Source organism: Bos taurus, chromosome 5 (assembly GCF_002263795.3).
Source record: "Bos taurus isolate L1 Dominette 01449 registration number 42190680 breed Hereford chromosome 5, ARS-UCD2.0, whole genome shotgun sequence".
Classification (NCBI taxonomy): Eukaryota; Metazoa; Chordata; class Mammalia; order Artiodactyla; family Bovidae; genus Bos; species Bos taurus.
The window spans coordinates 87,543,809-87,561,462 of NC_037332.1; the positions used below are offsets into that span (position 1 = coordinate 87,543,809).

The window sequence follows — 17,654 nt, forward strand, 5'->3', positions numbered from 1 at the left end:
GAAAGGCGCGGCAACCCACTCCAGTATACTTATCTGAAGAATGCCCACAGACAGAGAAGTCTGGTGGGCTATGGTCCATAAGGTTGCAAAGTGTTGGACATGACTGAAGCAACTTAGCATGCACACACGTTCATTTTGAAAACTCTTTAGTTTCTTAAAAAAAAAATTAAAATCATACTAGATGAAACAGGAAGTTGAAGTTTGTGATAGTTAAATCTGTGTGTTAACCTGATTATGCCAAGGGATTCCCAGATAGCTGGTTAAACATTATTTCCAGGTGTGTCTATGAGAGTGTTTCCAGAAGAGATTAGCATGTGAATGCTCGGGCTGAGTACAACAGATGGCCCTTCCCTATGTGAATGGGCCCCACCCGATTTGTTGAGGGAGGCAAAGGAAGGGAAGTTGTGTTCTCAGTTTGATCATTTCAGCTAAAGCTCTGATCTTTCTGCAGTTAGCTATCCTGGTTCTCAGACCTCCAGACCCTAGATGGAAACTTCATCACGGACTCTCCCTCTCAGGCCTTTGAACTACACCATCAGCTTTCCTGGGTCTCCAGATCATAGATAGCAGATCATAGGACTTCTCAGCCATTGGTTCTGTTTCTCTGGAGAACTCTGACCAGAGTCATTTCATAACAAGTATTTTTCTTTTCAAGAGAATAATTTTAAATTTCATGCTAAATATCTTTTAACAACTGCCTAAAATTCCATCACATGGTTATACCACAATTTGCTTTGTTAACTTCCTATTCTGGCCATTTTGGGTTTCCAGATACTTTTAGACTATATCCAAACTGCTGTGACAAACATTCTTCTGTTGAAATTTTTGTGCATATTGTCAATTTCAGTTCCTACATGTGGAATTCTGCGTTTAATGACATGTCTATGTTAAACATATTTTTTTGTACTTACTTCTATAATGAGTTTCCCAGGTGGCTAACATGGTAAAGAATCTACCTACCAACACAGGAAACTCAGGAGAGATAGGTTCAATCCCTGGGTCAGGAAGATCCTCTGGAGAAGGAAATGGCAATCCACTCCAGTACTCTTACCTTGAAAATCCCATGGATGGAGGAGCCTGGTAGGCTGAAGTCCATGGGGTCTCTAAGAGTCAGGCACGACTGAGCGACTTCACTTTCACTTTTCATTTTCATGCACTGGAGAAGGAAATGGCAACCTACTCCAGTGTTATTGCCTGGAGAATCCCAGGGACGGGGGAGCCTGGTGGGCTGCCGTCTCTGGAGTCGCACAGAGTTGGACACGACTGAAGCGACTTAGCTGCAGCAGCAGCAGCATGACCAACAGGATCCACATCATGACGGCTGTTTTGAGATGCATGGTTCCCTGGGGTCCCATGTTCAACTATTCCATCTCTACTGAGGACCAGTAGCTCACTAACAGCTATTATCAAAAGGCAATTAATTCTCTGCTGCACAGGGCAAGATTTTACTCCCAAACCTCTAGATCCCACTCTATCGGAGGGCTCAAAATAATGCTTGTCTCTATCTATCAGTGCCAAGGTAGACCCTATGTCCAACAGACATTCCAGGTATTCCTACTCCTGAATACAGTCTCAAGGGCTGTCATTCCCTTTGAATAAGGATTGGAGAATCATCAGTATTAATCATCTACTTACTATGGTGTTATAGTGACCTTCTCCCTGAGGCCTTGACCAACCCTTTTGTAAACAGAATTCAGATTTAAAAAGTGGCTGACTAAAAATTGGGCAGGAGTTTTATTATCCTGACTGCCATCACCCTTCTGTCCATCCGACTTTGCTTTTATTTACATATAGCTTGCTAATCTCTTTTGCCCTGAGGGATGCTGTTTCCTATTAACCATCTCCACCAGGGCCAATCCCTTATATGTTCAGGCCTCTGAGCAAATGTTTTTTGAGGACCCCTGTCTACATAAATCGTTGTTGTTGTTTAGTCACTAAGTCGTGTCTGACTCTTTTGTGACCCCATGGACAGTAGCCCACCAGGCTTCTCTGTCCATGGGATTTCCCAGGCAATAATACTGGAATGGGTTGCCATTTCCTACTCCAGGAGATCTTCCCAACCCAGGGATCAAACCCACATCTCCTTCGTCTCCTGCACTGGCAGATTCTTTACCACTGAGCCACTGGGGAAGCTTGGTTCCAAGGTTATTACAAAATTTACGGGCCCATGTGAAGTACAGTGATATTAATGAAAATTTAGAATAATGCATAGAGAAGAGGTAATTACATATTATTTTTCTGTCCAATCAGCACATGTAATGATTCTTTGTGGCATCCATAAACATCCTCCTTGCCTTTAGGTCCAGTAGCCACCTCTTAATATTCTTTATTGTCAAATGCACCACTACTGGCTAATTTCATATCTCCCATGACAAGAAAAATGTAGCTCTTCAGATTGCTTGGGAACCAAAAAGATCTTCTTGCCTCTGCCTGCAGTTCCTCTAGACCATTTTTAAATGATGTTACATTAAATACTATTTATGGTACATACATACTGATGATGATCTTGCATCATCCTTTATAGTTTCCATAAACAGTGGCTTCCAGTGACTCTCTCAAAGTTGTTCCTGTGCCTTTTTTACTTATTTATTTATTTATCTGGCTGTGCTGGGTCTTAGCTGTGGCATGTAGAGTCATAGTTGCAGCATGTGCAATCTGCAATGTTCAATCCCGCCCAGGGATTGAACTCCAGATCCCTGCAATGGGAGCATGGAATCTTAGCCACTGGACCACCAGGGAAGTCCCTCCTGTGCTTTTTGATGATAACCACAAATGCACATCTTGCTCATTGAATACAAGAAAATATCATTTGTTAAAGTTAAATTTATCATTTGGAGTTTTATAGCCAAAATGTAAAATAACATACCTTCAACTGTGTCCTCTCTTGAATTCTTTAGGCTGGATTCCAAGAATATGGGTTCTTTTAATGTTGACCACACTACTGCCTTTCACACCCTACCACCAGCTGGGAGAATAGATGAGAGACCCATGGGTGAAGAAGGAAATGCCAACTCACTCCGGTATTCTTGCCTGGCAAATCCCATGGACAAAGGAGCCTGGTGGGTTACAGTCCATGGGGTCACAAACAGTCAGATAGGACTTACCGACTAAACAACAACAAAAATGGGTAGAGTATGGAAAATTGGCTTTTTTTTATCTGCACGAGAGATGTCTGTTCTTCATCTGACATGATTTAATGTGATTCATGTTAATCAGAAGCAAAAGGGGACTTCAATAGAAGTACTTATTTGCATCACAGAGCAATGGTCTTGAAAGCCTTCAAAGAAGAGGTACAGTGCAGTCAGGAGAACTAGGAGAACTACCTGAGCCTAAGAAATGGAGTAACCACTCTGGGTACCAGTGGAAGAAGAATACGCAGAGTAAAGGATGTTTAAAAACATGCTCACTGTCCTGGGGTACTGTAGACCAGAGCCAGTACCATGGTTAAAACATATAGCAAATCAATGCATAATTCCTCATGCTCAATCCCAGGAGTCAGTAGTAGACCACTGGTAACCCAGAACCCTAAACTCATTCTGGTCATACTCAAGTAACAGTCATTTCAAAACCAGAATGTCAGACCTATTCAGGCAGTGGTCTTGAATGATCCATTGGTGTGCTGCATCTGACTGATACCAGAGAGTCAACTGTTAGCCTCTCTTCCCAGCTCTACACTTAGTGACATCATGTTGCTGCTGCTGCTGCTAAGTCGCTTCAGTCGTGTCCGACTCTGTGCGACCCCATAGATGGCAGCCCACCAGGCCCCGCTGTCCCTGGGATTCTCCAGGCAAGAACACTGGAGTGGGTTGCTATTTCCTTCTCCAATGTATGAAAGTGAAAAGTGAAAGTGAAGTCGCTCAGTCGTGTCCGACTCTTAGCGACCCCATGGACTGCAGCCTACCAGCCTCCTCCGTCCATGGGATTTTCCAGGCAAAAGTACTGGAGTGGGGTGCCATTGCCAACATTATGTTAGTAACCTAAAATTGACCGTGGAGAGTGTATTTATACCACGGGAATTGGCAAACACTTCAGGGCTTTCTGATGAGTTAGCTAGTTATTAAACTGCTCTTAAAGGCCAAGCTACATTGGAGACTATGAGACTGTAGGAGCATTAACCAGCAAAATTGTATCCCCCAACAGGGCCAGCCCCAGAGGCAGGAGTGGATGAGACATATGACTGGATATATTGAAGCCTAAGGATTGGCTGGATGATGGTGGGAGAAAAACAGAGGTGGCCAGTAGGTGAGGATGCTGGTTGGAGGGCCTGAGGTGACATGCCAGAGTCTAAGCTAGATAAAAGCAACAGGCCAGAAGAAGGACATTTGGACACAAAAGGAAGAGGTGCAAGTTCTGGAGGTTTTAATGAAGGAAGAGAAAAAGTAAAGTGGAAAAAAAGGAAATGAAAAAAGCTAGATAAATAAGAAAGTGCATTTTCAAATGACAAATTAGGCACAGCCCATGACCTTCCAGATAGGATGCTGATATGAAAAGGAAATGTTAAAATTTGAAAAGGCTAGAGAATGTTCAGCCTGGGTTGCTCGGGTGACATTCTCGGGTATAGCTAAGTTGTACCTGGTGATGACAGCAGTGGAGATGAGAGAAAAGACTGTGACTGAGATCCTGAAGCCCCTTCGTGAACATGAGGGTGTGGCCAGAAGAATAGAAAATGACGGAGAAAGTGAGTATGGCATAGTTTATGAACTTCACATAAGGCAAGTGTTTGCTGGAAAGAAACAGTAGTGGGAGGTTCAGGGCCCTAGCCACATGGATTCATGAGAGAATGAGCAACCTTTGCTGTGGGGACTGTAAGTGGTATCCTCAGATACCTTGTGCCACAGTGAACGTTTTCATATACTTTTTCTAAAACCCACCCCAACATACCCACACGCATTAATACCTACTTGCCTTACCCACTTACAACATTAAAGCCCTAAGATATTCTAAATTCCTGCCATCTGTACTAATCAGCTCAGGCTACCACGACAAAATACTAAACTTGGATACATTCAAGTGGCTTATTTTTCCACAACTCTAGACCATGATCAAGGTGCCAGTTGATTAGGTTTCTAATGAGAGGTCTCTTCCTGGATAGTAAATGTTGTGTGCTCACAAACCCTTTCCTCAACGCATGAAAAGAGTAAGCAACTTCTCTAGTGTCTCTTCCTATATGGAAGCTAATCCTCTCGGATGAGGGCCCCAGCCCTGTGAATTCATTTAACCTTAGCTACTTCTTTTGCAGCTCTATTTCCATGAGGGGGGTTAGGATTTCAACATGTGAATTTGGGGAAAGGCATTCAGTCTGTAAAACCATTCAAACGCTAGAAAAAATGACTTATTTGGCAAGAACCTATATATTTCAGAAAGAAAAGACTCGAAGTGACACTCAAAGCCTGAGACCTCCAAAGACAAGGTACCTCCTTCAGTAGCCAGTGTTTAGCTAAGATGACCCTGTACCAGCTGCAGTTCAAGCAGGGAGCACAGCACAGGAAGAGCAGGGATGTGCCGGAGTGCAGAAGAATACCGGAGAGTCCCAATTCTTCTATGTAAGCTTTTCAAAACATTAATCCTAATGCTGCAGTCCAGGGGGTCACAAAGAGTTGGACACGACTAAGCAACTGAATAACAAAATCTTTACAAAAGTATTTTGGTTATTGCATTCCAGTAGTTTAGAACTAAAAGAGACTCTAGAGGTAATCTTATTTAATCTGAGAAAAATGAGAAAATGAAGCCCATAAAATTTCTGGTCATTACTGGGAATTTCTGCCACCCGAACAGGATCTTTCCACCATGAAATATTTGCCCTCTAGTTTCTAGTTGTCTCCAAAAAAAAAGATACTCTGAGTTGACAAGGAAAATGAACAATAAACTCCACTCAACGTATCCAAAGACTGGCACTATTAGCAACACCCAGTAAGCAACACCCACTAAGGTTTTTAATGGCAAAAGATAAATGAGCTGTTGTGGTCAACACAATCTCAGGTAACATGAAGACAAAGAAAGAAAAAAAAAAACTCAGCTCCTCTAATCAAGAAGGAAACTCACTGGCTAATGTAGCCAAGTGGTTGTTTTCTTTCTTGTTGACTTTTTCTTTTGAGACTATTTCAAAGCTGGAACTCAGAAATCTTTTTTAGCAGGATTGCTTTAAGTTGTTAGGGATGTCACAGACAGCCTTTTACAAGGCACCTACACAGCCTTCTGCTTCTATGTGAGAAAAAAAAAAAAAAAACTGCAAGAAGCACAATCAAATTTTAAGTTCTTTTCAAAGTGTTACAAAGAGGGAAAAAGACAACAGTTTGAGTTAGATTCTTGAAATGTTGTGAGAAATTTAAAAAGGCAATTCTTATTAACTAGATACTAAATACATATAGTTTATATAAAAGACTAAGTAATTTTCAGTTATTATAAAGATTCACAATATAAAGAGCTGAGAAAGACCAGTGAGAGAAACTGTAGTCGAAATCTGGATGTATGATTCATGATCATGTGTTAAAGTAATACAGTAAAGATACCTGATACATCAGTGTAGTTTTAGGTTCATTCTTCTTTTGTGATATTCTGGTTGTGCTAAGAAGGCAGAGCAGACAATCCAAAGCAACTGCCAAATCTTTAGAAAAAAGTAGATGGTTCCCCACATAACAAATTATGAATGATGGATGCTTTAAAAAAATAAGGTTCTGGTGTAAGTCAATGTTTTACCGACATTTATGTGATTTTACGAGAAAAATACAGATTCTGACTGAAACTCATTTAGAGTGGGAAAAGATCTTTCACTGCTTGTTTTAATGTTATTGGACATACATTTTTAAAAATACATACTGGGTGAGGGGGCTTAAACAGCTGGTGGGATGCTAGATTCTAAGAACACTGAATTCTGGTCATCTGTAGGAAAATCACAATCATTAACAAAATATTTCTCCAAATTGGGACTCAACTAAATAAAAAATTAAAACCAAGCCCTGAAGAAGTATATATTTAAAAAAAAAAAAAAAATGGATTTCTAACTTCCAAAGGAGTGAAGCACAGCTTCCCTAATGAAATTGTTTTTCTGGTATCACATCAACTGAGGAAAAGCTATTCTGGAGAGCCATTTCCATGGCTAACCTCTCTCCAAAATCAAATACTGACTTTTTATTTCACTTAGTATTTTTTGCTTAGAAATACTTCCTAATTATTCAATACTTTGATTCATTCATTCAACAAATATAAATTGAAAGGTCCATATAGTCAAAGCTATGGTTTTTCCAGTAGCCATGTAGACATGAAAGTCAGACCATAAAGGCTGAGTACCAAAGAATTGATGCTTTTGAACCGTAGTGCTGTGGAAGACTCCTGGAGTCCCTCGGACAGCAAGATCAAACCAGTCAATTCTAAAGGAAATCAACCCTGAATATTCACTGCAAGGACTGATGCTGTAGCTAAAGCTTCGATAATTTGGCCAACTGACGCAAAGAGCAGACTCATTGGAAAAGACTCTGATGCTGGGAAAGACGGTTATACCATAAAGATAAATAAGGCTCATGTTGTGAAGGCTCATTAAATATACTCAGGAAGGCAAATACATAACCAGACAATTATGGATACATTCACTAATAAGAGGTATTACTGGACACTGCAGTGAGGTGGGCAAAAGGGCTAGAAGGAATGATTGCACAAGCATAGAGGTGGCTTTCTGGAAGCGATACTTCCAAAGTAGTCTGCAAAGAGTTTTTTAAAAGCTTTAACAAAGCCAAGCATTAACCTGGTAAGTGGACAAGCAGCACGGGGAAAAATTCAGGGGTTTTTCATAAGACTGTTATGTCCCAGAACTATGAGCAGATGGGTGATGCTCTAAAAGTATAAGGCAAGAGGTGAGACGAATCTGAGCTGAAGAGCTGAGACCAAACCAAGGAAGTCTTCAGCACTGTTTGGAGAGCCATTTTAAACAGTGAAATTGTCAACGAAATGCACAAAAAATGTGAAAAATGTGGCACTAACCACGTGACGAAAGAACATTAACAGTATGAGAGCTGAAACAAAAGGCAGAGTTATCAGCTTATTCTACCTCAGCTGGGAATTCATGTGTTGGGGGAACTCAAACTTTGCATTACTTTGCACATGTCCACAGAAGATAAGAGCAGCCCAAGAATTGACTTTGGGCATATAAACAAATTTTAACAAGTAGGCAAATTTGCCAATATGGAATCCTGGAATAATGAGGATAAATTGTATGCACACACACACACATATATACACATAAATATATATAACTCTGTTTAACACCACACACTGACAATAGAGAATATATCAATACCCTCTTCAAGAACATTTCCCACCCTGGTGGCTCAGACGATAAAGAATCTACCTGCAATGCAGGAGACCTGGGTTCAACCCCTGGATTGGGAAGATCCCCTAGAGAAGGGAATAGCAACCCACTCCAGTATTCTACTGAACAACTTCAAACAGTCTAATCACGTGTAATCAGGGACCCATAAAGAGAAGATAGAACAGGTCTGAACTAATACTCAAAGAAATAATGGCTGAAACTTCCCCAAATTTGGTGAAAGACATAAATTTACAGATTCAAAATGGTCGAAACCCAAGCAGGATGATAAATAGAAAGGAAATCACATCAAAATGCATTACAATCAAATTGCTGAAAACCAATTAAAAAGAGGTCTTTAGTTCAGTTCAGTTCAGTCGCTCAGTCGTGTCTGACTCTTTGCGACCCCATGAATCGCAGCACGCCAGGCCTCCCTGTCCATCACCAACTCCCGGAGTTCACTCAGACTCACGCCCATCGAGTCAGTGATGCCATCCAGCCATCTCATCCTCTGTCGTCCCCTTCTCCTCCTGCCCCCAATCCCTCCCAGCATCAGGGTCTTTTCCAATAAGTCAACTCTTGGCATGAGGTGGCCAAAGTACTGGAGTTTCAGCTTTAGCATCATTCCTTCCAAAGAAATCCCAGGGCTGAAAGGTCTTGAAAGCAGCCAAAAAACAAAAAAGAAATGTACTTTTTCTTCATTCATTTCAATGATCACTAACTCATCAGAGGTAAAATGAGTGTTCTTAGGAAATACAAGTACTGAAACATTGAGGGGTAAAGATTTACGGGACTTCTCAGGTGGCACTAGTAGTAAATAACCCACCTGCCAATGCAGGAGACGTTGAGACATGGGTTCAATCCCTGGGTTGGGAAGATACTCTGGAGGAAGGCAAGGCAATTCACTCCAGTATACTTGCCTGGAGAAGCCCATGGAGAATGGAGCCTGGCAGGCTACAGTCCATGGAGTCGCAAAGAGTAGGACATGAATGAGCGACTGAACACACACACACACACGCAAAGATTTATGTGTGCAAATTACTCAACTAATTCACAAAAAGAAATACACAGAAAAGGGTACAGCAAAGGAAGTTAAAATATTAACAGGGGAACTCTGGGAAGGATGTATGAGAGTACACTAAACAATCCTTGTGACTTTTCTGAAAAAAGTGTTGCTCAGTCGTGTCCGACTCTTTGTGATGCCATGACTGTAGCCTGCCAGGCTCCTCTGTCCACGGAAATCTCCAGGGAAGAATACTGGAGTGGGTTGTCACTCCCTTTTCCAGGGGATCTTCCCAACCCAGATATTGAACCCAGGTCTCCTGCACTATAGGCAGTTTCTTTACCATCTGAGCCACAGGGAAAGCACTGTGACTTTGCTAGTATTTCCTAATTCTGTCCACTGATGGAACTTAGAAGTAGTAATGCCCCAAAATGGTTAAGGCCTTAATTTCTAAATATTCTCTAAAAATTAAAAAAATGTTAAGGCTCCGTAAGTATTTGAACTGAGGGTTGGGGCAGGGAAAGTACAAATCTAGCCTGGAACACCTTATTTTGCCATAAAAGGAAGTGCTCTAGAAATGATGTGGACAGTGTTGAAAGAACACAGCAGCCAATACAGTGAAGGAGCTCTCAATCACCAAGTTGAAACTAATTGAGCACTAGAACAAAAAAAAATTACAGCTCACAAAACATCCTTGCGTCCCTACTGGTTGGATAAATAAAAGTAAATAAACAAAGGTACAGCTTTTCCTTAAGAGTAAAATTCTAATTTATGAATGTAGAAGGAAAGAGGGCAACAGAAAAGCAAGATCATGCAAACGTCATAATACTGTCTCAGGGCAAAAACTGCCCATGGACGCTAAAGTTAATAGCAAAAAAAGCAAAAAATCCTGCAGAGCTTCAAAAACCTGGGAGACATTTTAATCAAGTAACTAAGATTAAAACCACTAGTAACATACATATCAATATATTATACCTCACATAACTTCCCAGGAGACTCAGCGGTAAAGAATCCGTCTGCCGAAGCAAGAGACCCAGGTTCGAACCCAGGATTGGGAAGATTCCCTGGAGAAGGAAGTGGCAACCCTCTCCAATATTCTTGCCTGGGAAATCCCATGGACAGAGGAGCCTGGCAGGCTACAGTCCATGGGGTGGCAAAAGAGTCAGATATGACTGAGCGACTATAACAACAATCTCATAAGATATACCAAAAAGGATACATTACCATGGTATTCTTAACAAAAATTCATATCTATATTTTCAGAGTAAGGAAGTAAGAAAAACAAATAAGAAATATTTGTTTGGAGAGGCAAGGAAGAACTCTAGAAAGTTGAATCAGATATTGGAGCTATCAGTATGGACTCAATCCTAAAGGAAATTAACCCTGAATATTCACTGGAAGGACTGATGCTAAGTTGGAGCTCCAATATTTTGGCCATCTGATGTGAAGAGCCGACTCATTGGAAAAGACTCTGAGGAAGACTGAGGGCAGCAGAAGCGGGCAACAGAGGATGAGAAGGCTGGAGAGCATCATCGATTCAATGGACCTGAGTTTGAGCAAACTCTTTCAAGGACATCGGGGACTGGAGTGCTGTGGTCCATGGGGTTACAAAGAGTTAAGACACAACTGAGCAACTGAACAACTTCAAATATACAAACAGAATACACGAACACTGAAAAGCTTTTTCTACAAAAGGAAAACTACAAAAATAAGTTGAAGTCACAAGTTTATGGATACAAGCAGTTAGAACTCAACTTTATTGTTACAACCAATTTTTATTTACAGAATATAAATCTCTTCAAAAAGATACATTCCTTCATTTAATCAATGGTAAAAGGCCTTATTAAACGGAAATAAAGCCTAAACATCACTTATATTTAACAGAAATACAGATTCATGAAAAGTTTGTGAACATATAGCAAAAAATGCATTTTTATTTAAGCAGTTTACATGAATGAGGCTGTTTTTAATTTTATTCACTGGCAACCCCATTTTAACCACAGAACAAATTTTACTTAAATTAACAGCAGTAAAAATGTAAAAATTAAATTTGAAACATGAAAATAAACAACAAAAAACAGGAAGTATCTTCATTACCAAACAGATTACAAGTTCTCAGACACTCAGATACTTTCTGAGGCATATCAAATACACCTACCTCAAACGTTGCATTCATTTGAGAGGTATCAATACATTTTCAGTGCTGAGACTATTTGTAGCACTTACAGTATTTACAGAGCAGCATTATACTACTATGTTTCACATTTGATAAACACAAATTTAACCTTTATGCCACAATTTCCCAATTCAACATACAGCTAATGCAATGACAGTTATTAATTTAGTTTTTTTCTTCTGAAAATGATAAGGACATTATCATTTAAGAACATGGAATAATGCCAGGTCTTCTTTCTTAAAATAATAGTATATTTTAAAATCCAAATACTTCAAATCATGGAAACTTCACCCAGCTATAAAGCTTCCTAAAGAGAATAGAGTTTAAAACTCTCCTCTTTGCAAATTCCACCAATTTACAATTACTTTAGTACACGGAAGTAACAGAAAACTTCCTCAGATTATTGAACAATAAAAATGTCAGTGTGTCACTACATAAATTAGGTAGCAGCACACCACAACCATGCAAGTGCTCTTATTTCCGCCACTGCTTTTTTTGGGGGGGTGGTCCTTTTCCAGTTCATAGGATCTAGTATTCATGGATATCATCAGATCTTGGTCTCTCTCTTAAAGTCCCTTCCTTAAGAGTTTTGAAATTTAACTAATGGAACAATTCAAATCAGCCAGCTTTTTCTTACTCTTCATTAACTAGTTCAAATATAATACATAATGTTTTCAGTTTTTATAAACACCTTGTGTTTTGTCAAAATGATTAATGGTATTAATACCATTAATGGGCAAGATGTAAACAAAAATATGTCTACATTTAGGGATTAAGAGTATTTTACAGAGCAACTTTTTTCATAACTAGAAAAGTCATAGGATACATAATGAACACAGATTTTAACTGGCTGTTTGATAACATCAGTAAGTACAGGAAAAAGAAGAGAAAGCAGATTGCAGGATAGAACCCTACTAAAAACTTGAGTTCTGAATGCCTCAAACTCAAAAAGGTATTTTCTACAAGCACTACCATTATTTTTTCTATTCAAATGGTTGAAATCTGTCCATTTCAAATTATAATCCAGAAAGGAAAATTTTAGTGTAAAACCTGTTCAAAAAAATCCAATTCATCATGTAATATATCTTATTAATTTCAGTTTTTCAAGTACTCAAGTAATGCAAACTCAAGCATTTTCCTTTAGAGCAATACATTTACACACTAAACTTCAAAGATGGGGGGAAATTCATTTAAAATAATTGCTACATTTTTCTGTCTGAAGACACCAAACCCAAGACAAAACACTGTAATCACACAAATGGTATGTAACAGAAAAAAAAAAAAAGGTGGTTCCCTATAACTAATATCTTTTGTTAAAAAAAGAAACAAAAACAAATGGCCTTAATATGTAACTAAGTCTCCAGTCAAACACATTCTAAAATCTAACAAACCATATTAGAAAATTCAGAGCAAATCAATTTTGAAATAAAGATTAAGGTTGCTTTAGGACATCCTTATAATTCACTTTCCTTGGTACATAATAGTTACTAGCATTTGCCTTTTGTGTTGAGTGATGCAAGTTGCCGTCAATAACAAAACTTTCCTCCTAGCATAAAGCATTGTTAACTCTATTAACTGAAATACTGACTAATATTAAAAGTTTGTCTATATCACTTTGGAACGCAGTATAAAATGCTTATTAAAAGCAATGTAAAGCAGAAAAGCAAAATGATAGTTTTCTCATTTACATTATGAAGGATTTTGAAAATGTAAGAAAGAAATACCTATATAACTTTAAAAGTGGAGGTTTTTAACTTTTAATTCAGAGTGTTTAGGGGGAATTTTTCCTTTAAATCTGGAAGCTTTCATAATATGTTTATGAAGTTAAATATTCCTAGTTCAACAAAAATGGAATTAGCAGTCATTAAAAGAACAGTTCTATCTTTTTCTGTATTTTACAATCCCCTAATGAACAATTTCATACTTAGAGAAGCCAACTGAGATATGCTTAAGTTGAACTAGAAGCTATTATTTATCATCTCCCTTGTACATATGGGACTTAAGAATCATATTGAGATATATAAAAATTGAAAGTGTTTTTTTGGTAGGAAAAAGTTAACAGCCTTGAAAATAGAAAAGGGTAATACTTCAGTTTGCAATCATAAAATTGCATTTTTAATTTGCTTTAGTTTAGAATCATGACTCAAAGAATGGAATTCTTACAGGGTATTAATTTAATGCTTGCAAGAATCTAACCTCCAAAAACTAACGGCCGAATAAAGAATGAAAAAAAGTCATATTAGGCACTGATAGGCTAAACAACTAAGTACTGACGTTAACAAAAATGGATAACCCTATTTCCAGTTCCTCTTGTTATCCCACTGTACCGCCCCATCTGTTGGTTATTTCCAGTCTAAACCAAAGAGCTGGATCATTCCCTTACAGAAAAATGTCTACAAAAGGGAAGAGAATGCAAAAAACAATACACAATCTCATATGCAAGATACAATTCACACTAATTTACAAACTTTTATTTACACTGTTGTATATACATTCCAGGCAGACCTAGTTGATGAGTTTTGTGCTCATATTGATCTCAAATGATCACGTGAACAGTATGATTTACTACCACATCTCTTTAATTCCCAGAAAGTGGTGGTAGCATGGGGTCTGGAGGGAAAAATGTCAAGTATTACTGGTCAGGTAAGATCACACAAGTAGGTACGGAACAAAGGGGAAAAGAATTGTGGAATTCTGCTTGTTTAAGCATCCAGGCCACTATGGTCTACTGACTAACAATGAGTATACATGAATGCCACTTCTCTAACAACCATTTTCATATTTACAAAATGAGCTTACTATCAGTTATTAGGTAAGGCATTCAAGTTCCTTAACATAAAAAGGCAAAAGACATCTCAGCAAGCCACAGGACAAATTTTAGAGGGATGCTTTCCCTTGAGAATCCCTTAAATGGTCAATTCAAAGGGAAGCAATTGTGAACTCTATTATTAGGCTGAAGTATGATCCCCAAAACCTGCAAAGGAAGTGAGAACATCATGATACCCCAAAGAGTGGGAGAAATATCTTAAGTATCTTATTTTGTTCCCAAGATCCACTGCCTAGGGCTAAAGTGAGAGTCTTTATTCCCCTTTACATTCACTTCCTGAATCTCTTTGAACCACTTACAACGGTGTCACAGCGAGCAGCCATGCACAGTCTACCAGGAATGGCTCAGTGAATCTATTCAAAATAGTCTGAAGAACACGGAGGAAGATAGAAAAATGATCTCCTCTCCTCCCACCCTCTCCAAGATGTATACTGTTGCCCTTTTAGGAAGTCAGAAAGCAAAAAAACCCTCCAGTCCTACATATTCTTCGTTGTCCTAAGAAAACGTTCCAGCCACAGATGAAAATTCCACCAAAAACAATTTCTCAAGTTCACTCTTAACATTCTATAAAAAGCTATTAACTGTTTAATTGGTTCCTTTCCTTTAGTTAATTAGGTAAAATTCTACTGATCCAATGGTAATACGGTTTATAAAAACAGAAAGGAACATTTGCAATGTTGGGGAGGTAGGAAACAAATCGTGGCTAACACTGTTACAGATTCAAACAGATTTTAAGATTCTACTCATGGAACTAGAATTTACCATTTTAAATGCCTGTGTTTCTACTTACTTTACCAGTTTTAAACATCTTGAGCTAATCCAAGTTATTTTAAAGCACTTATCTGAGAGTATAAGTCATTTGGAATAATACATCAGACACTCCATAAGATTTCTCAGAGGATAAATTTGCAGTTGCATATTCTGAATATGCAGATCCATTAAGCCAACCTTGTACATGGGCACTTATGTGACCAAAGTGTGCAAAGCTTCTCAGACTAATTTTCTAAGCAAAGTTAACCATGACTGCTCAACTCCACACAGCAGTCTTCAAAACTTGAAGTTTGCTTATCTATCCCAAAGACCCAAGTTCCTTCCAAATAATAACTGTCATCCTCTCACAAACAGACAAAAACAAAATCAAAAGAAATCAAAACAAACAGAAGCCCTCCTACCATGAGTATTTTTGCTTAATTCACACTGTTATATTAGATTTTAAGTGTACAGGATGTTCTAAATGTTCCTTATTTAATTCTTTTAACCACCTCAACTTATTTCTCTGAAACTACGTGTTATCAAGTAGTAGAATGAATGCTGAATGAATGCTATCATTCTAAAGACACAGAAGCCAAACTAAAACATAAAGCCACAGTGTAAGGAATGAATCTGGAGAAGTAAAAAAGAATTAATCTAAACAACATTTTCTTGTTCCCAAATATTATAAGCATTCTACCTTTGTTTCAAAAATTAGTACTGCTGTACTAGCTACTATTTAATAACAAACAAAATACAGAATATCCCAATAAGTGAAACAAAATTTTTGGTTAGAAACAAATTGATACAGTAAAATTTTAAAAACAAACTGTACCTTAAATGACCATATATAGTACATGAAAACATTATTTAATGCGGATTTTGGTAACAAAACTATCATATATCTATTCCAGGATTATATGGTAAATATTAATATTTATTCTGCCAGACTATGTAAGAAGAGGGAAATTTAAATTCTAAGATATTCCCCCCTCCAAAATGCTTTCCAATACTTCAGAAAGATGTACCACTATCATAGACAGTGAATGTATTTCATTCTCCTACACAGGTATTTTTCTATGAACATTTTAAGTTATCTAAACCAGCGTCTGGCATTTCAAGAGTAAATGATTCATTTTACTTACAGTGTGTCAGAAAGGTTACACTAAAAACCAAAAATGTTTACTGAAATTAATCTTACTTTAAACATAACAAAAACAATATTTTCTCTGGAAATTTTTCACTGCTTACACTCAACAAACAGATGAAACAGATGAAAGCGGTCACAAAATTCATGTTAAATTTATAATAAATAATTCACATATAACATAGATTAAATTATAAAAGGATTAAACTGACATCTTTGTATCTTTTTGCCGATTTAACAAACTTCTAACCCACCACATACTGAAAGCAGTAGGTATATTTCTTGACATCATTCAGACTATTTTAAAAATAAATTGGTTGTTAAGAGGCATAATTTGTAAAGCAAGAAAACCAAATTAAAAGAATTTTAACAAATATTGACTTTTTGGAATTTCTTAAAGATCCACAAGCACTGTTCAGCTACTTAAGAATAATTAAAGTCTTCTTTACTCAGGCACTTTCAATGCAGTAACCTCAGGCTTCATTTTAAAGTACTGGTTAAAACGAACAACTGCATACCTATCAAGAAAAGAGAGTAACAACAGAATTAGAGCTAAAAACCTTAATCCTTCATTTTCACTCACCCTTCTAAGTTAAGTTTTAAAATTTAAAAGGACATATTTTTAGTTTATTGCACCACCTACTGGACACTTTTCTAATACTGAGAACATTTAACAGATTAAACCAGATTTCCTTGCAAACCAACTATTAAATGCATACAACTTTTGTAACATCTGACTAAAAACAATAACTACATGTCCCTTATGGATTCTAAAATGAATCCAAAATGAATAGAGACAAATGTAATGCATACAATAAAATTAAACTTACCCAAGGAAATCAAAATCAATAGTGGAGTATTTGGCTTGAATCAAAGCCCACAATCCCCAAAAGAAATGAGAAGCCTAAAAGAAGGAAAGAAATATCAAGAATTATGATAATTGATTTCTTTTCAAAACAAATATCAAATTGTAAGTTTTTCCTCTTTCATCAACTCCATGCATATTTTCTTGATGCCTTTTTAACACAAAGTATCTACATCACAGGTAATACTGAAGTGCACAATTCTCTGTTGCTGTTGCTGCTGCTAAGTCGCTTCAGTCGTGTCCGACTCTGTGCAACCCCATAGACGGCAGCCCACCAGGCTCCCCCATCCCTGGGATTCTCCAGGCAAGAACACTGGAGTGGGTTGCCATTTCCTTCTCCAAGGCATGAAAGTGAAAAGTGAAAGGGAAGTCACTCAGCCGTGTCCGACTCTTAGAGACCCCATGGACTGCAGCCTACCAGGCTCCTCCATCCAAGGGATTTTTCAGGCAAGAGTACTGGAGTGGGGTGACACTGCCTTTTACGGTATAATCAGAAGCTGCACAATAATTTTGTATGTATGCTTTACTAAAATCGATTTCACTATTCACTTAGTGAATATAAGAATTCACTTCCCAGGAAATATTCT

At 38.0% G+C, this 17,654-nt stretch overlaps 1 protein-coding gene across 1 annotated transcript in view; it reads right to left on the minus strand.

The window, feature by feature from the left end:
- Positions 1 to 11,028: 11,028 nt before the first annotated feature.
- The window catches only part of ETNK1 (ethanolamine kinase 1), a 54,763-nt gene continuing 48,137 nt past the window's right edge, over positions 11,029 to 17,654 (minus strand). Inside the window, exons 7-8 of the mRNA XM_002687736.6 lie at positions 17,033 to 17,106; positions 11,029 to 16,720 (exon numbers count right to left, since the gene is read on the minus strand). Of these exons, the coding sequence (XP_002687782.2) occupies positions 16,648 to 16,720; positions 17,033 to 17,106 (147 nt within the window). The 3' untranslated portion in view covers positions 11,029 to 16,647. The remainder of the gene's footprint in view (positions 16,721 to 17,032; positions 17,107 to 17,654) is intronic.